This window comes from Eurosta solidaginis, chromosome 3 (genome assembly GCF_040869045.1).
Source record: "Eurosta solidaginis isolate ZX-2024a chromosome 3, ASM4086904v1, whole genome shotgun sequence".
Taxonomy (NCBI): Eukaryota; Metazoa; Arthropoda; class Insecta; order Diptera; family Tephritidae; genus Eurosta; species Eurosta solidaginis.
In genome coordinates, this window is record NC_090321.1 from 41899884 (window position 1) to 41922381 (window position 22498).

At 32.6% G+C, this 22498-nt stretch overlaps 1 protein-coding gene across 10 annotated transcripts in view; it reads left to right on the forward strand.

Moving 5' to 3' along the window:
• Window positions 1-17037, forward strand: part of LOC137243612 (ecdysone receptor-like) — a 641164-nt gene extending 624127 nt beyond the window's left edge. For all 10 annotated transcript variants that reach the window (XM_067771492.1, XM_067771487.1, XM_067771484.1 and 7 more), the window contains exons 7-8: window positions 92-244; window positions 333-17037. In XM_067771492.1, coding sequence (XP_067627593.1) covers window positions 92-244; window positions 333-1238 — 1059 coding nt within the window. In that variant the 3' untranslated portion in view covers window positions 1239-17037. The remainder of the gene's footprint in view (window positions 1-91; window positions 245-332) is intronic.
• Window positions 17038-22498: the final 5461 nt, after the last annotated feature.

Consider the following 22498-nt stretch of genomic DNA (forward strand, 5'->3'; position numbering starts at 1 on the left):
CTTAGCCGCCAATCCTTCTAACAACTCTTTATTTGGAAAATAGTATCATAAAAAAACATGTATAAGATATATACATATTTTTCTTTCACAGAGCACCCCCGATGAAAATGAAAGTCCAAATGATGTCAGTTTTCGACATATAACCGAAATTACCATATTGACAGTACAACTCATTGTGGAATTTGCAAAAGGTTTACCAGCATTTACGAAAATTCCACAAGAGGATCAAATTACGTTGCTGAAGGTAAGTAACAGATTTTCTTTCAAAGAGGCAAATATTCGTTGAAAAATGTAATGCATAGCAAACTTCTTTTTCTTTTTCTATCTTATAGGCCTGCTCATCCGAAGTAATGATGTTGCGTATGGCCCGACGCTATGATCACAATTCGGATTCCATTTTTTTTGCCAATAACCGTTCATATACGCGTGATGCGTATAAAATGGCCGGTGTTGCTGATAATATTGAGGATCTATTGCATTTCTGTCGGCAAATGTACTCGATGAAAGTCGATAATGTCGAATATGCCCTCCTCACTGCCATTGTGATCTTCTCCGATCGGCCCGGACTCGAACAGGCCGAACTAGTCGAAGCGATACAAAGTTACTACATCAGTACGTTACGTGTTTATATATTAAATCGACATTGTGGCGATACGATGAGTCTTGTCTTCTTCGCCAAATTACTCTCCATACTCACGGAGTTGCGTACGTTGGGCAATCAAAATGCCGAAATGTGTTTCTCGTTGAAATTGAAAAATCGTAAACTGCCGAAATTCCTCGAAGAAATATGGGATGTACATGCGGTGCCGCCCTCAGTGCAATCACACATACAAGCGACGCAAGCTGAACGTGAAAGTATAGAAGCGCGCTCTGCAGTCTGTGCAAGCACATCAACATCAGCGGCAGCAAGTTCTTCCGGTTCACCTACAGATATGATAAGTGGCAGTAGTGGTGGTGGTGGCTTTGCGAATCACTCGCCCAGTTCAACGCCTGTCTCCTCATCAGCCATTGGCATGAATGGTGGTCTAACATCAGCGACAACGACAAGCGGTTATGGTATGCCGCTCAAGCAGGAATATATTATGGGTCCAGGTAGCGGCATTGGTATTGGTGGCAATTTAACGCTCAAATCGGAGCATTTGATTGGCATGCAATTGTCAGGTGATCATCACATGATGGGCTTACAGTTAAAGCAAGAGCATTTAATGGGTGGCGGTGATAACAATACGGCGGCATAGCAGCACGCGCATTTGCAACAATCACAACAACACCAACAACAAACGTTACTGCTCAGCAGCGCTGCCATCGATGTTGATGGCGATGAAAATATGGTGGATGATAACAGCATGGATAATGAAATGGACAGTGGTGCTGTTGCTGTCGATCAAAGTGTTGAAAGCGCTTTGCGTGGTAGCAGTAGTCATGGGCTCGAGTGATGGGGCAGGAACTGATAAACAAGTAAAGCATGGGGATTTCTTGTTTATTATGCTTAAAGCAGTAAGCATAACGCGCACATGCGCTCTTTTATTTGGTTTAAATTAAAGCTTTCTTGTTTGTTGTTAAGCGTTTTGAGCGAAGAGTGCAAGCCGCGCGCTATGCGAAGCTGAATGTTAGGCGCATATTGGCAGCTAGACAAGCAATTTAGAGAATACATATTAGTAAACAGAGATCAAGTATAATGATAAGTATGTATATGATGTGCGCCGTTATGCGGGCAAGCGGGCATATGAGGGCACATGCAAATGGGCGTGTACGTTAAATTGATTGTTGATTTACTGTGCAAGCTTAAACAAAAAAAATTATAACAAAAACTGCAGTTATTTAGTGATTAAGTGTGGGTGCGTATGAGCGTTTAAGCGGCAGCACAGCAGCGCTGGTCGAATCTAAAATAGCGCAAACTGCAAATAAATGCTGCCGCCAAACGCGCGTGTACGTTTTGTATTTAAATCTTTATTTAATAAATAAAAATAATAAATAACATTTGCTTAAGATTTGTTTTAAAACGTAAATTTGAAACAAATTTAAAGAAAATGCATTAACACATAAAAAAATAATATTATTGTAAAAAGCGGAGCAAACATACTATATACTCATATAGTATGTATTTAATTGTATTTATATATATTGAAAAAAAAAATTAAGATTTTTTAGCGTAATATAAATACTTTTAGACGCAGCAGCGTTGTTCGCTTTTTGTATAAGCGTATTACATTGAAAATTCATGCATACATACATACATAGACTAACGTTTATTGTAAAAGAACAATTTTTTTTTTATACTTAAGCGCAGCCAACACATAGACAAACATACACATACACTTTTACTGACAAAAATATAAAAATTCAATTGCTATTAAAATAAAATGAAAAAATAACTAAAAACAAAATCTGCAGTACACATACATACGTATGTAATAAGCAAGTAAATGAAAGTTTTTGATAGTTTTGTATAGCATGTTATGTGTGTAAGGAATCACTCTTGGTGGAATCACCAGGTGAAGTAAATAAAAAAAGACAGAAGATATACGCTATCTGAAACGGAAGGGATGTATTTTCGACGGTCAGAAGAGGGTAAAATTCTTACCAGCTTTGAAAAAATAGGAGTAGAAAAATAAATACCTTGCTACGAAAGCCATTACAAAACTGCTTTTTTCAGCATATCAGTGCCACCTAACGCCAATGCAAAATTGAATACAAAGGACCAGTGCGAGTTTACGTTACTTTTAGAATCGAATAAAAATAAAAAATTCAATTTGGCCACAAACTGTGATGAGCAGTAAAATTTGATGGATGCGGCCAAAGCAAGCTGCAGTTGAAACTTTTATTGAAAAACCGAACATAAAAGAAAGATGTGTTATTCATATATAGTATGTAGGTATGTACGTCAGTTATTTAGTTGAACTGTTCTGTCTTTTGCGGAACTTAAATGGGATTCTGGTTCGATGAAAAGTTTTACAGTCACATTTGGAAGTGATCGTGTTTCCATTCCTTAAAATTAATTGACATGTTCATCTGCGTTGTTGATTTGTCGTTAAGAAACTGGAGTAAAACATATATTATTCTTCTCTTAAACAGAAGATCTCCCAAAAACTTCACAGTTGAATTCATGATGTATTACTAATGTTACCAAGTTATTATTTACCAAAATATGTCAGGGGATAGATTAGCCCAGCGGCAGTCGGCCTAGAACGAGAAGATGCTGATCCGAAGCGAGCTGGATTCATATATTTTTAGTGGTATGATTTTTAAAGCAAAATATATATACATATTTAGAATACCACTGTTTTAGCGAAGTATTTTCAAAATATGATATAATAGTTACGACAATTTTGGAGTTCTTGTAGGAATGAGAAAAACATTCTTTGAAAGTCTTCAGTAGCACTGTACTGGGGAATATCCATGGTTGAATATGGCGTGAATGCAAATAGTTTGTTTTAACAAAGACCTGTCTTAATTTTTTTGGGAACAAATTAAACATATATAATGAAAACATCAAAAATATGACGTATTACCTTACCATGGCCTTACTTATGGAAGCCAACACCAAAGATACCCAAATGATGTGAAAAAAGTACTAAAAGTGGCATATTTTACTCCTGGAAAATACAAAAAGCAACACTTTTTCGGGGACAACATTGATGAAAATTTTTCAGATAGCCGAATGACAGAGCAAAGAATTTAGAGCTAGACAACTGACGGCTTACTTCACCTGGTTATTCCACCATGGGAATCATTAAAGAGAAACCTTGTTTTCCATTTGTTAGATTATTTTACAATTTTATGTTTATCGCTCATAATGTTAACTTAAATACATACAGACTACTTTAGTTAAGTTTTGGTAAATCATGCCTTTTTAAAACAGAAATTATTACGAATCACTTTCTCATGCTATTCACTATTAGGGCAATCGCAGGTTGGGGGCAAAGTTAACACTTGGTATCTTTACCCAGATATCCAATATACTTCATTGTGAACACTTTTTCATTAGTCAAAGTTTATTAATATAAATTTAGTTTTAATTTTAATATAAATAAAATGTTCACATCTTGAAATCATAAACTTTTTCTATTTTTTTTAAACTTCTCTGGGTTTTACTCTTTGCCAAAAAATCAGCTCGAATATATCTCATTCATTGGAGAACAACAAAGAAAGTTGACAGAGGATTCAACACATGTGTCCAAGATAAAAAAAAATACAATTTTAATAGCCTACATAACTTGTTACTGTGATTACCACTATACGTTTTTTAAAATGTACCACATTATAATTTAGAAAATCTTAAGCATCAAATACTTCACCTTTTAAGTACTTTGAATTGTACGCAAAATTAATTTATGTACTAAACACCTGCTGCGAACGGCTTGGAGTACTGTGACATTTTCTACGAAACTAAATATTTGATCAAAACGTCGAAGGTTGTTTCAGATTTCGAAAATAAATCATCGAATAAAAAAAAATTATTAAATTTGCGAAATTTGATAAAAAAAAAAAAAAACTGCAACGGCTATTTTTCTGTCCCTGTTGTATGTGTTATCAAAAAAATATTTTTTCTGAATATTATTTATTAAACTTATACTATTTTCACACAGACGGCTTATTGAATAATAAAGGCAATTTTCTACATTAAGACGCTTATTGAGCTCAATCTTCCCTACAAAATTCGAATCTATAATTATTTCATTAGTAGCTAATCGAATGCCTAATGAAGTCAAAAGCACAATGCAACTCTGTTGGCAGCCTTCCGCTTCTTAGTTTTTGGTGTGTTCAGTGCTTAAAAATGTCATTTGTCAAAGTAAATGTCGTTGTCTGCATGGCGGAACGATACAAGGTGGCCGAATCGAACAGCTGATTATAACCTTTTTTATTTGATTTGATACATCAACTTCCGGCGCAGTACATTGTGACATTTGTCCATCGAATTTACAAGTACATGGAATTTTTTTTGTTTGTAGGTATTTCACCACTAATCGAGCAGTTACTTCTGTGTGAAAGCAAAAAATTTACGATTTCATTAGAAGGTGAAATGAGATCATTAAGTTTCTGTGTGAAAACAGTATTATATTACATTTACACTAGCCTCAAATGCATTTTTCGAAATGAGTCATTTGAAAACGTTTACATTGGCGTCATTCGCATTCCGCGCAACCTTTCCTGCAGGACTCGACTGCGAGGAAACCATTCCAACGCAAGAAAATGCACAGACGTAATTGATTAAACAATTTTACGATAAAAAAAAAGAAACAAATATCAAAAGTACAAAGAGGTCATGATTCAATCACAAGAGGTTTGCTCGACAGATAACTTTTTTGACAATTGCAGCCATTTTGCTCCCAAATCGAATTAACATCCATTAACTGTGTTGTTTCTTTGCAATTTTTCGAAAAATATTAGTAGCAGAAATAGGAAGCAATCAGTTTACAAATACCCGATAAGTACTAAACTGCATAATTCCTTAGAACATTTACAGCCTCATTCTGTTTGGCGAACGATACGAACACAGGAACGATAATCCTTTTGGAGACGATATCGTCAAACAGAATGAGGCAGTTATTTTAATTTTATGATGAATTTATTAACTATGCCATGATCTATTAGTGTGGCTGAACATAGGTTTTATGACGTACGGACACCAAGGAATCGTGCACTTTCGTAAACCTATGAACATACGAACCCTAAACCACTTAAAAATTCATCGATCAACGTCAAAAACTCGACTAGTAAATTGATTCACGTAAAAATGTCATTAGTAAATAATGGAGATGCCATAACGAAATATTGGTACATTGAGAATGTTAACTTATTCATTCCGTATGTTCGGAACATTCGTCTCATTTAAGAATTTGGGGAATCGGTTTATATTTTGAATATTATGTATATTCGGACCTCGTGAGGTAGTATCAAACGAATGTGTTCCGAATATTCTAAATTAACGTTTTATCCGGAACACTTCCATGAATACTTAACGTATAGGAGCTTTCCGACATTTCAGAATAAAAATGTAAATACTCCCTGTGTAGCAGGACCGCATAAAAGCTGAACTCTTCTGTCAAAGTCAAGACCGGAATATAAAGTTCTAAGACAATAAGCCATTTTCTTTTATTTATTTATTTTTTTTTTTTGTCAGACCATGTCGGCTGCGTTTTCAATATCGTCTTATCTCAAAATATTTTTCAAAAACTTCCCATTTCATGATTTGTCACAAAAACGCCCTATATTAGAACTAGATTGAAGAACGCCTCAGAATGCTTTTCACTAACTCCCTCTTATGTCAAAATGCATTGAACTTATGCTCAGGGAGTTTTGAAACAAATTTTGATATAGTGTATTTTTGAATAAAATTCTAAACCAACATAGCTCTTTATCAATTCACGAAATATTTACTAGAAACTAAATTATTTCCTCCAAAACCTGTTGGCATTTACAAATTTATTATCACTACTAATATACTACTAAAGGTACTTTTCTACTACAATTTTCGCTAAAGGGGATTCAATTATTACCCGTTTTCCTTACTTCGTAAAAGCAACCCGTCCAGATTTCTCAATTTGGGAGTGTCAAAGCTCTGCCGTCATTGAAGAACAAACCTCTAGTAATTGAATCATGCAAAGCGGTTTCTACTAGAATTGTCAGTTTGACTTTAAAAAACTAGTGGAAACTGCCATTTATGATTCTGACATAGCACGAAGATTCTGATACGTCGTTTTAGCCATTGTGTTCTTACAGGGTTTCTTTTAGCTTGAAAATGATGTGTGGATTGCGTTCAAATGAGTCATTTCGGAAATGCGATTTGTAGGAGGAAATGCTCCGAATTTTGAATTTTACATCCAAAATTACGCTTTTGGTGCTGTGTAAATGTGATAATCTTTTTATGGTTACATTCATGGTAAAAGAATGAAGATAATTCCATTGTCAGAAATCAGTCCCCATGTTAACTACCCGACAATTAAACATTTTGTGATTAAGAATGTCAATTAAAAAAATCTTTTATATTTTTTTTGGTTTAAAAAGCCATTGCAATTTTTATACGGACATAAACGTTGAGGAATAGAAACTATTTCGTTAGGGCATATATACAGCGAGTAGAGAGAACTAGTCAAGGCAGCGTATTATCTTGCAAACGTGTTAAAAATATTAAGAGAAGCTATTTTTTCTCTCGACATGGAAGTCGGGCAGAGTGGCATGATTGCTGAACCTCGGAAAACCCTGCTAACCATGGTGAGTTATAGCATATGTGCCAAGTTTAAGTTAAAAATTTGACATAAACAACTCCTGACTTTTTAGAGAATTACCAGCACAGTTAACCATCAGATAGTAGAGGAATATGGTCTTAACCAGCAGCCTACCAAAGTACCATTAGTATCGCTCGACTTGCCGGAAGCTTTAAAAATAGCCCCCATTTCGCGTTGCTTGAAGATATCGGAGACGTCTCTTTAGATCCCAAGCAGTGCCCCAAAGAGGGTTTCTATTTTCATACCGTAACATCAAACTACTGGTCAATGTTAGATTCGGTCAAATGTCGATCAAGCAGGTATATTTCCGAATTCGATACATTATTTGACAAGCTATAAGGCGTTCAAGTCTGCCACCACTATCTCACCTACACAATCTCCTAGACATATTTATGTGAGTGCCTTGTATGCCGCCAAAGCTTAGTATAATGGCTATCTGAAGCGGGGTTTTCAGTGGCACATTTCTCTGCATCGGAATGCGATAGGAAAACCGATTCCAAATCTGTCTCCTCTACATATGTATATTGGGAAACATTATGCTAAGTTTTGACATCATGAAATACTTCAATAATCTGTTTTTTAAAGAAAAATTACAACCTCACAACGACAAGGAAAATTCATTCTTATACCATGGGTCCCATTTTATAACTATAATAATTAGTTTTTGAAAACTCACATTCAAATATGACACCTGAGGGTTTTCAAATTGAAAATTCCTTACATTTTTGAAAACATATTTGAGATAATTTTAGAATATGGGCACAGATAATTACACCGTGTTACAAATTTAAAAGACTAGGCTGATAAAAAAACGATTGAACTTTTTTTTTTGAAATCTTTCGAAGAAGTTTATTTCTCTACAAAAATATGTCAAACAATGTATCTCATAGTAAACTAAATATTTACACAAATCATTTTGCAAAATTTTATTTAAGTTTACTTCAAATACTATTTTCGAAATTATTTTTTTAAATAAAACTTTTTTCCACGAATTTTGTATATTTTACAACCTGTTTGCTTTTAATGAAATCGTGTTCACAAAATAATGTGAAATCCTTATTCAAAAACTTTCAAATTACGTAATGCAAGTCCTGCCTCAGCAGCCAACTACTCAAGTGTATTTCAGAAACCATGATATGTTGTTCAGAACCGATAAAATGTACTGCAGAATAATCATTTGTAATTTAGAAACCATAAATTGGACTTCAGAATAGTCAAATGTACTTCAGAAGTCGTAAAATGTACTTCGGAGTAATTAAGTGTACTTCAGAAAAAGTAATATGTATTTCAGAAAAGAAAATTTCAATTCGAAACCCGAAATTGTGAATAATATTTCATAAGCCGTAACTTATATTTCAGAAACCATAAATTGTTCTTAGGAGACCACTTATTGTGCTTCAGTTGCACTTTAAAAATCTTGTACTGTATTTCAGAATAGTAAATGCTACTTCAGAAAACGTAATATGTATTTCAGAAAATTGAATTTCAATTCAGAAACCTGAATTGTACTTCAGAATCATAAATATTGCTTCAGAAATCGTAAAATTTATTTCAGAAACCATAAATTGTTCTTAGGAAACCACGTATTGTTCAAAAGAACACCTACAGTGTCGTTCTCGGCTTTCACGCCGAAGGATCCATAACGCCATTAAGTGGACGAAAAACCAGTACTTTAATTCTGAAACTCATTTTACGGGTTCGAAGTACAATTGACTATTCTGAAGTGAAATTTACGGTTTCCATTTCAAATTTATGAAGTACAATTGGTTATTCTGAAGTCCAGATTATTTTTTCTGAAGTACAATTTATTATTATGAAAAATATATTACAGTTTCTGAAGTACAAATGATTATTCTGAAGTACAATTTACATTTTCTGAAGTAAATTTGCAAAAGGTGTATTTTTAGTACAAATTCTATTTCTGCAAGCTGTGCTTTCATTATATTTCAATTAAAACAAAAAAACAAATTTTAAAGCTATGCCAGCAAAAAACTTTCATTAATTTGATTTTCTAGATGAAAGCATTTGGCGCACTTAAACGAGCTATGTATGTATATGCGCCGCTATATGATTTTATTTAAAACAAAATTATTTTGTTTTAATTTCTTATAAACAAACATGCATACACTACACATACACATAAAACGACAAGCTGGACTGATTTTTATATTAAAAAAAATAATAATAATAATAGTAAATTAAACATTTAAAATAACTCTAAAAGAACATGCGCAAAATAATAAGTCTTAATAAAAAAAAAAACAATAAAATGTATCGAAATTTAATAACAGACTAATATTTGCATAGCAAATATGTACCAACTAAATTGGCATAAACATATATAATAAAAAATTTATATTTGAAAAATATAAAAAAAAATTCTCAGCGAAAACCTTTAAGTAGTAAAAAATTGGTATCTAAATAAATCCCTCCTCTCATTTTGATTTTATATTTTTTTTTTATTTCGGTGCACGATTTCGCCAACGTATATAAGCACACTTACATCCATACATACATATACAAAGCATACTACATTTTGGCATGATAACTGAAGCGACATTTTTATTTTTACTTAAATATTTATATAAATTTTGGGAAATCCATTTTCCGTTTTTTTTTTTTTTTTGTTTCTCGTGTATTTTTTGTTTATGACATTTCATTTCTTTTTTGGAAATATTTATTAACAAAAAGGCATTCAATGCTTTTATGGAACGAAATTTTTTATGAAAAAACGTATTGCGAATTTTTTTGTTTTTATAAATTAATAATGTAGTTTTATTGTGGCACCAAACGTGCTTAAAATGTGTTTATGAAAATAAAAATACGAAAAAGTGATTGGAGATTCAAAAAAATTCAGTTTTTTGTCTGCTTATTTTTATAAAAATTTGTATTTTCCTTCGAATAGTTAGCACTATATGCTAAAAAGTTAAAATTTGTATCTTATCAATAGGGGTATTCTCTATCTAGAACCATAAAAACATAGAAAGTTTTTCATTTTACAGTCAAAAGTTATCTAAATGCAATAAAAAAATGTATTCTATAACGAAAGCCATGATTAAAACACCTACAAGGTATAACCGTTTTTTGGCATTATTGACTTTTGTCCGTAATGAAAAAAATTTTATATTGAGAGAACAGTCGTTATATTTTAAAACGTCAAATTCATATTCCAAGGCATGATACAAGAAAACAAGGTAATTCCACTTTGACATAAACTGTGTTAGTACTCGAGTTCTGAGAAACCATTGCCACGCGAACAAGTTTATGTTTTGAAAACCTAAAATTTTTATGGGGTATTTTTATTTAACTATAAATATTTAAGGATAAATATTTACAGAGCTATTAAAAGGAGTGAACTGATTTAAATACAATTCAAAAAGTAGAACAAAATACGTACTATCCTTTAGGAAAGTAGTGCGTCTTTTTAATTATGAACTCTTAAGTAGGAAAACCACCCTGCAAACCATTGCTAAGCAGTATGCTTGTACCCCTAAAACATTTCAGACATTGCGACTACGTCTTCTTTTTTCTCTGGGTACATATTCTCCTCCTCATCCCTTTTTAATTATGCGGAGTTGCTTTAAATCCCGGTTCGGCACATTACGATTTAGATTAACAACAGGTTCGGCGCGTCCTCAGATTTCACCTCATATGAGATTCTTTCCCTGCCTGCGGAAGTTGGGAAAAGTTGGTGTTGTTTTATGTCAACAGCTGATTGCTTCTTCTTGACTATTTTCCATAGAGCACCTTGATACAGCAATACGTCAATCGACATCAATGCAAATTTTCTTTTGATTTGACACTCTTCTGAGCGGCGAATCAGTTGAATTCGCTTTGCCATCACCATGTATAGATTCTCCTTGGTTCACGTACAGTGCAATTCAAGCGTACAATCGCCTAGAACACAGCTAATTAGTTGGGTTAGGCCCTAACAACACTAACAAGCTGCTAAGCAAAGGGATAAGATCAGGGGCGGATGCAGCACGTTTTGGGAGGAGGGGAGATTTAAGTCAACTTTTTAAGTAAGATAAAGTGACCTTAAAATGTTTCATACAAACACACATACATATCTACACTCATCTACAAAAGTCATCATCACTCAGATTTTTCCAGTTTTTACTAATTTTTGCTTCGACCTTCATTATTTTCGATATTTTTATAAAAATATATATTATTAATAAGACCAACAATCCAAATATACACTTAAGACTTTCTAGAAAATTCGGGAAAATTCCGCGAATTTTCATGCAAATTTTTAGCTTTCAGTAAGAATTTTTAGAATTTATCTCTCAGAAAAATTCTAAAAATTCTTAACGAAAAGCTGAAAGTTTGCATGAAAATTCACGGAATTTTCCCAAATTTTCTAAAAAGTTTTAAGTTTCTATATCGATTTTTGGTGTTGTATAACAATACATATTCTTATAAAACTAGCGACAATAATTTAGGTCGAGCCAAATTTAGTGACTGTGGCATAAAAGTAAAATCCCTATTGACCGCTTTTTGAAAATTCTCAACGACAACACTGTTCACAGCAGATTCGAAGAACGGTACTTTTGAAATAGCGGCTACAGTTACCACTTCGATCAATTTATACAAATCTGGTGCTTTTTGTTTAGGTTTGGTCTGATGGCCACTTTTCCTCCAGTCTGGTTCTTTGTACGGAAGCGAGAGCAAAAGTGATAAAAAAATAGATTTGTTTGCGCCACTAAAATATATACTTGAACCAAGACCGATTAACAAAATTATAGATTTTTCTCCAAGATATCACATTGCAATGCATATTCAGGCGGCTTTTTGGCCGAAGTGTCAGCCGATATCAAAACTATGAAATAAAAGATTTATTTTTATGTGTGTATATTATCTTTTTTTATAGTAGGGCAATAGGATCACTTAACACACGTTCTCAGATTTTTTAGAACAAAGAAATAATTATCACAGCATTTTAAAACGGAGCTGGACATTGCTAAATTGACAAATAAACGATTGAATAAGCAGGCCTGAACTGTGATAAAAAATAAATAAAAACAAATATATACTTGGCGCGATTTATCTCAGAAAATATTTAGGCTGAGCTGCTCTTCAAGTTTTCATCTTACCCCTTTTTAGTTTTTCCTACAAATATACGGGATGGGGCTTTAATTTTTTATGCCGACTCCGAACGCCACCTGGAAGGTTTTTGATGGCAGAAACTTTTCGGAGTGTTTGCCAAACCACTGTCGAGGGGCGACCCCGCTTAGAAATACTTTTTTGTAATTGAATGAAGTTTTTTCTTAAATTTTGATGTTGCTTTTGCGCGGGTCTTGAACCCAGCACCCTCGGTGTGGTAGGCGGAGTACGCTACCACTACACCACGGCACCGCCAGAGTCTTGAACCAGCAAAAGCAATAAGTTAAGCTTAAATTCCGGTTAAATAATTATTAGATGAAAATAACAAGTGTTCACTTTGTTTTGGGAAAACCCTAATTTTGTGTTGATCTTGATGAGAAAGTTTATGTCTCATGAAAAATTTATGCTTATTGTGAACCCTAAACAACCTGTTGGAAAGGATATCTTATTATTCCGTTTTTTCGGGTCGTGCATTGAAAGCTCTTATACAGGTTTTTAAACATTATAAATATGTCAATTAGGCTAATTCACGACTATTTTTATTAGTTATATTAGCTGAAAAATACTAAATGTTTATCCACATTTAATCAATTCTCCACATTGTTCATAATGTACGAGTCCTTGACTTTCAAAGAATTTCTGCTGCATTAGCTGAATTTCGGACCGGAGGAAGATAGGTTCCATCAACTACTAAGAGCTGCCCTAAGATCTATAGGTTGACTTAATTTTACATATTTTTTATTTTTATGTAGAATTATGTATAGTATAAGTCAGAGCGTGCCACAATTCCCAAAATAATGGAGATTTCCTGGCGTGAATGTATTACTGCTGCCAAATAGTAACACATTAACGCGATGTAGGGACTGAAATTCGCGAAGGCCTATATAAATAATTTTTTTGTGACATTTTAAAAATATTGGTCCTTCTTTTGTTTTTTCAAAAGGAATTTTTGTCCAAAAAAAAGATGTGGTGTGGCAACCGTGATCATGAAATAGTGACCAAGGCTGCCAAATTTCATCGAAAAGTACGCAATTCTTTCTTTAAATAGCAGAATAGTAAATTTTTTCTGCTGATTCACCCACAGCGAAACAAATGGAAATTGGAAATGAATATATAGCTAAACTATTAATTTCCTTCCTTCCCCTGGATTCACCACTTGTTAAGATCCAATAGTGGAAGAGAAACTGATGTATGTATGTTTTCGGGGGGCCAAGTTCGTAGCAGTCGTTAAATTAAACCGAATACGTACGAGCAAGATACATATTTCCAGGCAGCTACAGTTCTTGTCTCTTCTTGGACGGGTGTTGCCTTAAATGCCTGGAACACCTTGTTGAACGTCTAAAAATATAAAAAAAGAGAAGTAAAATTTCAAACAAACATATAAGTTTGGGACATTCATATTTTAGGGATACGGCAGCGCTGTTTCAAAAGGAAATGCCAAAACACAGTTAATATCAAATGGTGGCAATGGTGGAAAAAAGAAGTCGAACTACCTCTCTATATTTGTATCATTGTCCAAAGATATTCAAAAGTTATATTTTCCACTTCCTTATGTTTTTTCTTCATCTTAATTTTGTTCTCAAAATATTTTTCTTAAATCAGTTTTGAAATTTTTGAAATATTTAAGTAATTACACTCACACTTTTCTCAAATAAATTAGTAATTCTTTTAAATACTTTATGCGCTTTAAGGCAAGGAGGTCGGATTGTAATGCGTTCTGACCACAGTCAAGTGTTTATACCAGAGGTACCCTAGACAACTTCGTAGAGCAACGGAAAAGTATTCGGTATTGATATTTTGTGAGCGTACCGACTGAAATTCAGCAAAGCAAGCACCTGCTTGATATTTTTTTAAATCTGATTTGACATCTCAACATGGAATTCGTATATTTTTTCGTATGTATGTCGCACTGGTACCACCTTGTCTGCTACCGCCATTGCAGGCAGTGAATCAGTTTTGCTTGTGCTTCAAGCTATTGTTTACAAAACAAGTGTGATATCTGTCAACTCCCTAACAGGATGTTCAATATGGCGACGCATACTATGTTCAGCGGGTAATAGCAAAAGATACAGGATGAGACCACGATAGTGAATTTAAAAATCAGCTGATTGATTCTATTTGTTATTTTGACGTCGTCTATGTTGAAAATATCACTCTTGTCTTATCCGGAATGCTTCAAACAATACTTAAAGATCTCATGGGAAAATTCTGTGCTGAAAATTTATTCGCTATTCTCCATGTATGCACCTACTACTAAAAAAAATGTTGGCGTTTGTGTCGAAGCTCTGTTGTCGTTGTGCATCTCTGGTTTAAAGCATGTTCTAGAAACGCTGTTTCTACTGTCCGTGGTGCAATAAATGTTTTGCAACACACCATGATTTTGTTGAAGTGGACTCCTACTCCATTCCCCAAGTGCATTTTAGTCGTCTTCTTACGGCACGGTTAACTGTGGGCATATTCTGAACCCACTAAGGTTAATGCCTGTGAGCTTTATTTTGACTATGACTATGCCGCTTGCAGTTGGTTTCAAAATCGTATTATTTTTTTTCATTATTTTTTAATTATGACTTTTTTGTAAACATTTTCAACTTGACTGCCATGAGAATCAAATTATAATTTTTCAAGTATTGATTAAAAAGCAGTTTTTTTGGACATTTTTTTTTTTTTTTGTTTTAAGAAAATTATTTGACAGTATATATTTATTCATACCTGCAATCACTTTTTCCGCTGAAAAGACTTTAAATACTATTTTAAGTGCACCGTATGCTAAATTATAATTAAACAAAAGAATAATAGATTTTAGGCAAAATAAACACTTTTTGTACAAATTTTTTTGTACACTTAAAATTTACTCTTTACGCTAACAACTTGACACTGCAAACAAAAAATTTATTTATAACGGTACTTTGTAAATTTTTTGATAGTATACCCGATTTTTTTTTTTTTTTTAGTAATGGTGTTTTCGAATTAAAAGCAAAAAAATCAAAATTTTTCTTAAAGTGAAATTAATTTGTGTATGTATGTACATATGCTATTTAAAAAACAACAAATTTTTATTTTATTTTAAATTTAATAAATCTTGCTTTACTTTAACCAAAAAATGTATTTATGTTTATTTTTTTTTTGAAAGATTTGGAAATATTGCAATCCTTTTTTCTGTATTTTAGTTTATTAAAAAAAAATCTTTAAGTTCAAAGCATAAATGGCCTTATTTTGTATAGCTTAAAGAGCGTTGAAGCGCAAAACTAAATTTAAATATTTTAAATAAATTTTTTTTTCACTTCGCATTGGAATGATAGAATTTGGAATTTTATATGCTTTAGTTAGAGCTAATTTTTTTGAAATAAGTTTCAACTTAATATATTTTTAATATAAGCAAAATGAAAGTTGTTTATATATATCAATGTAAATGTATGTATAACAGCTTTTTGTTTTAAGTGGAGGCGGTAGTAAAATAATTGGTTTAGTCTATGAATTATTGAATTAATGGAAAAATTGTGCAATTTTGTAAAAATAAATTTTAAAATTAAGTTTTAATTAAAAATTATTTAACTAAATAAAAGTTGTGTAAAAACATATGCATGATTTATTAACAAAAGAAAAAATTTAATAAAATATATAACTTGTATCTATGTAGTAAATGAATATTTTTTTATTCAACAAAATACTATAATAGTTTCTGCAGCATATGTTTTTACCACTTTAATGTAAATGAATTAATTTAAATTTTTCAATTTCAATGTATTATTTCAAAAATGTAAATGAATTTCTCGCCCCCTTTATGTGTATAAAAAAATATATATTTATAATTATAATTTTTAACACTAAGCAAAGTCAATTTATACTTTTTTGCTAATTTCATGATGCAGAAATATGCTTAAACAACAAATACAAGCTGTAATCAAAAAATTATTTAATTTTAAATTTTTCTCTAAAATTTCCTTTTGCTGCAAACACACATTTTCATATATATTTTAATATTTTTTTTAACTGACAGTTTTAAAAATTATTATGTATGTATTGAAAATTATTAATTATATCTTATTTAAGTATTTACCAATAACTTTTAATACATTAAAATTAAATAAATACAAAAACATTGCGTATGTATTAATACATAATACGAAAAATTCAAAATAAAAAACAAACTAAAAAGCAAACAAAATTGACAGCAAAGAAAAAATCAGTGAATTGTATTTAATTATTCCTCCAAAGTAATAAAAATCTTCAGCAAAATACATGAAATATTTAATACTAGTTAAATGAACTGTTACAAGTTATATACATACATAGAAACACATATAAATAGCAAATAAAACACATGAAAAAAAAAACTAAAAACAAAACCTACGGCAAAGCTCGTTTGTTTGCCTTCGCTGTTTTAAGCTTTTAATAATTAAAAAAAAAAAAAATTACTCTTAGTTATAATTGTAAAATAAAAACAAACACTGTACTTTTTGTTTAATTATTATGCTCTTATGTTTATTATAATATATTATTATTACATTTAATTTGTTTTTCGTTTGCAATTTATAAATTTTGCAATGTTGCATATGTAGCAAAATACTTGCATCTGCAACTCTGCTATGTACACTAACTAATATTAAATATTAAGCGCGTAAAAAAGTAACATTATGCAAAAAAGTTGATAATGAACTTCAGTGAAGAAAATAAAATGTTGAAAAATTATTTAAAAAAAAAATTATCTTTTATTTTATTAAAATATTTTGGTTTAGTTGATTTCGTTCTTAATTTAGCTTATTTTAACAAATAATTGTCTACTCCCTATGCACACTCGTTTATTATTATGAGGACAAACTCTACGAAGCCCCTCTAGGACGTCTACTAAACCTCTAGACCTCTTCGTCTCTCGAACACTCCATTGTCGGCTTCAACGAAGCAGAGTAGCGCTTCGACTGACTAGCAGCCATGCAGAAACTGAACTGACTCTAGTAATAGGTTTAATGTGATAGCAGTGCTTCGCCCCATCCAATAGATATTACCACTCACGAATTGTTTTCAATATCAACTAAGGGGAGTCCGAGGAAACTTGCAGTTTGAACAGCGTTCGACCAAAGATATAAGGATGTTAGACGCTGGTCTCACATTAAAAATAAATAGATGAAAGGCGATAACCTCCGAAGAAATTTTAGGCCGAGCTTCTCTTTTTGCATCGTGTTCTTGATTTTTCCTACAAATTGGCGGGACGAGACCTAATGTTTTAGCCGACTCCGAACGGCATCTGCAATACAGATGAGTTTTCACTGAGAGCTTTTCATGACAGAAATACACTCGGAGTGCTTGCCAAACACTACCGAGGGGCGACCCCGCTTTAGAAAAATTTTCTTATAATTAAAAAAACTTGTTTCTAAAATTTTGATGTTGCTTTGCCCGGGGCGTGAACCCAGGATTTTCGGTGTGGATGGCGGAGCAAGCTACCATCATGTGGAGACACGTTACAAGCAGGACATACAGAGTTGATTCTGGATAAGTAAGAGTTCAACCTATTACAGTATTCAGATCGAAGATGAGCTAGAGTGACGCGCGGCTCCCTGGCGAGGTAGCTTACCCCAACTGTGAGTTCATTGTATTTAAGTTCGTCGGACAATTTCTGGCATTGTAGTCCGACTATTTTTGTGGATATCTCTAATGCTCCTTTTCTTCAAATGGCTGAATTCTTACGTGCCCGACTTCTTCATAGTGCTTATGGAGATGACTTTTTACGTTAAATAGTTTCAATATCGGTAGTTTTGCGTCATCATCCCTCTTAACCATTATGGTCCTAGTCGGTCTGAAAATCAGCCGATTTAAAATCCCGTTCCGGTTTCATTTCGGGTTTTTTTTTAGTTCTGAATTTGTTTTCATTCTGCAATACTAATTAAGATGTTGGCTTTGCGCAAAGTTAATTTCATTTTCGGTTTCACAAGATATTTTGTTTCCGAGTTTGATTTCTCTTTTCAAAGCCGAATATGAAAGCTTAATATGTTGTAAATGTCCTGATTATGGTTTCGTTTTCCAAAAAGTATTTCTATTTAGCTTGTTAAAATATTTCGGCTCAGCTTTAGGTTTTGGTCTTCAAAATTAATTTCAGATTCAGTATTACAAAAAGCTCAGTTCCGCTTTATTTTATTTTTTTTTAATTAATTTAAGTTTCAGTTTTGCAAAGTTCTGGTTAAGTTTTTTCTTCTACAAAATTAATTTTAAATTTGGTTTCCAAAGTGTTCTCGTTTCGATTAGCAAGCTTTTTAAATTCTGGTTATGGCTTCGTTTTCAAAAATGTATTCCTTTTTGGGTTGTTGAACTATTTCCGTTCCGAATTAAGTTTCGGTCGTCAAAATTAATTTTGGTTTCGTTATTCCAAAATTATTTCGGTTTAGGTTTTGCAAAGTTTCACTATTGTTTTTCAAAACTAAATTTGAGTTTAGTTTGCAAAGTTTTTTAGTTCCTCCTCGATTTTTGTTTTTTTTTTTTTCAAAGCTAATGTCATTTTCTGTTTTGCAAATTTTCCCGGAACAGGTTAAGTTTTGGATTTTTTTTCTTTTTTTATTGTTGAGGTACTTCAATTTTGCTTAAGGTTTCGTTCTTCAGAACTTATTTGGTTTTTTCTAGATCCTTTAAATTATTTTCACTTTCGATACTATAGCGTTTCTGTTCTGATTTTTGATTCGTTCTTCAAAATTAATTCCGATTTCGTTCTTTCGAAGTGTTTGTTGTCTGCTTTTGGTTTCGTTGTTGGAAATACTTTCGATATATGCCCCTTAAACCTATTGCAATAATTCGAGCTAAGAAACAAACTGGAGAGGATGTTGTTGAAATAATCCGCCTCTTGACTTGACGTAAAATGTACTACACAAGGCACTTGGGGGACATATTCTATAAAGTATTCGCTGTCGTGTATAAGTTCACTCTAACCGATCAGAATCTAATTTTTGCAGCAGAGGTTAGACAATAGTAGACCTTTTCGGAACTATGTATGTGGGTGGAGCACATCAAAGCACCCTTATCGCAAGTTTTGTTTTCACCCGAAAATATTCCCAGTTTTTGTTCACCCTATCGCAGAGGATGGCGAAAAAATTCTTCGTTTTCGAAAAAGATTTCACCTTATCGGCAACTCTTCGTTCGGGCGAAATGAACAGCGTGGAAACTCAAATTCGTTCACTTATATTTTACAGGCGAACGAGAGGAAACGAAAATGTTAAGTAATTTTTTGTTTTGAAATTTGATACACTTATAATTATATGTACTTTTATTATTAGAAATAAATCTATAAATAATACACCATCAGAAGCTGAGTGGAAAAAATTGAAATTCCTGTATTGCTAAGTTGTAAATTCTTTTTTTTATGACAACGTATCAGTCGGCCAAGTTATCCATTGTGGACAAAGCGACGGTTCCAAAATGTTGAACACCTCACTGAAACAAGATTGGCTAAGACCCATTTCGTCCTTCCCAACGGCTTTTCCCTATGCGAAAAAACGAATACATTTACTCAACTTTACGATTGGTGGAACTCCAAATTTTTGCTTCAATTGTGGCAAGGAGTTGGTAAGAATATCAAGTCAATATTAGAATGCCGGCTTGTAATATTGGCGAAAGCTAATTGAAAAAAAATTAACTTGTTATTCAAAAGTACTGGCAATAGTTATTCTAAGCTTACAGTGAATCAATTAGCTCCAAAGGGTTAGAACTGTCCCTTTATTGCCTCCGAATCGCTTTCACATTTATATTCTCCTCGCGCTCAATCAATACCAACCTAATTGCAATACTAAGCATTATTTTAAAAATTTTTTATTTCTATTTTTGTTGTATTTTAAGGTAGTTTATACTTGGTTAAAAAATTTACACAATTGTAAGTAAATTATTTGTTCACTGCTAATTCACAATAGTGCATCAGCTATTTCGAAGTGAACTTTTGTTCGCCCGAAATTGCCGATAGGCGGAAAAAGTTCACCCGAACAAAAGAAGTGAAGGCGAACACTTTTCAGCGTGAACTTCGCGGTAAGGGTGAGGGGTTTCAGTTAGAAAATCGATCGAAAAAATTAGATTTTTTCATGTACCAAATGGAAATGAGACCGCCCCATTTTAGAAAGGGTTTCGATTTCTTTCCTTTTCAGGACAAATTGACACTTAAGGTTTCGATTTCAGTCTTCAAAAATTGCGCGGTTTCAAATGACTCTGGTTATGGTTTCGATTAGAATTTAGCGAATATCAACTTTCTGATAAATGAGAGGCTTATGGGATATTGATGTTCGAAGAGGAAATTTAGCTCTTACGTAGCCTGGAAGAAATTAACTGGCTTGGATCGGTTACAAAGTTGATAATTTAGTTATAAATATAAAATTTTGCGTTAACTTCATCTGAAAAGCCTAGATAATTCAGTAAGCGTAGGCTCTTTCTATAAGATTGAAATTTAAACGGGGCGAAGGAATGAACTGTTATCACCTAGGTCGGATGGCCCATGTGGGTATGCTCTTGTAGAAAGATGTAGAAAGAGTGAAATTGAAATGTTATGTAGATATTACTAAGAGCGCTAATCTGAAGACAGTTAACTCGAATTTATTATGGAATGCGTAGCTAATTCAGTAAAATTTTAATTTATGTTTAAGAAGTATATACTTCATGAGTAAACAACACCAGAAACAAGCGCATCTCAAAAAATTCAAAAGTTCTTCGCCACATTCTTCGCAGCCTCGGCACCTAACTTGATCTAAACCAAAGATGCACAAAGTGTGAACAAATCGCTACTTTGGTTCTAGAAATAGTTTTTGAAATAAGGTTTAAAATTTGGCTTCGCATCTTGAGAATTCTGTCTTTAATGCTTCGAGAGATCATGATTATCATTAATTCTCGCTTAACCGTCAAGTCAATTTTATACGTTGCGTAACAAGTCATGGCAGCTATCCCTGTTTCGCGATAACTGTCCCCAATTGAGAGCACTAAGGAATATCTCCCAACTTCGTGAAGGTCTGCCTTTTACTCTACTTACAAATGCGGATACAAATACTTTATGAGCGTCTTCCCCAATTCGCAGAACATAAACCAGCGAAGCCTTTGGGCTTTTATTCGCTGCAACATCTTCATATTTGTGTAAAGCTCATCATTATACCTCCTTGGAGACTTGCACGTTGGCATCACGGGCATGACAATAAATTTTTAGGAGAACTTTTCTCTCATACTTCAAGAACCATATCATATTTTTTCGGCACCGTATATGATACCGAGATGTACATCAGAACAGGTATGATGAGCTACTTGTAGAGCGGAATTTTTGTTCGTCGTGAGAGGACTTTACATTTCGTTTGCCTACTCAGTCCAAAGTAAACAAGTGCTACGATGAACAAAAAACACGCTCTATAATCCAAGAATTATTCTCCGTTTGATTTCTCAGCTGACATAGTTTTTGCTGTTAACGCTGGTTCTCATATAGATGAAGTCCCTCAATTGTCATCAGTGACGTGATTGCCAACGAGCGTGTGCGCCGATTCTTTCCTGGATGACAGCAAATACTTTGAGACTTCGAGGTTATTTGCTAGAAAGTTTTCAGTATATTTAAATTTTTGAAGTTAAATATAATTTTGTATTTAATTAATTTTTTTTAAACAAAGCTACGTTGTGCTATGCTACTAATTGAGTGAAAAGTGCAATTTCATCATATTTTTAGGTATTTATAAAAAATTGTAGTTTTATATAAAAAATTTTATTTATAAAATTTTTATAAACACCAAAAAAATTGCAACGTTAATAACATGAAAAATAAATGGAAAATCAATAAATTTAGAAAGAAAATTAAATTCTAACGATATGAAGAAAATAAATAACTACAATAACAACAAATCTATAAAAAAAAGACAAATAATTATGAATAAAACGAAACATTTAATAAAACTATAATAATAATTAAAACAGACTGTTTATTTTTTCTTAAGAATCAATAAATAAAATTGAGACTAAAAATGTAATTGGTGATTTCAAGTTAATTAATATTTCCGTACATTTTTTAGAACTTTGAAAATTTACGCATAAACACAATTCGAGACTTTTCAATAAATTAGAAACAAATTAAACAAGAAATAAGAAAGGAAGAAATAATACCTAAAAAATAATCAACATAACTAAAAAACTAATTATCGCTTTAAAAAAATATAGCGAGATAAAGAACATCA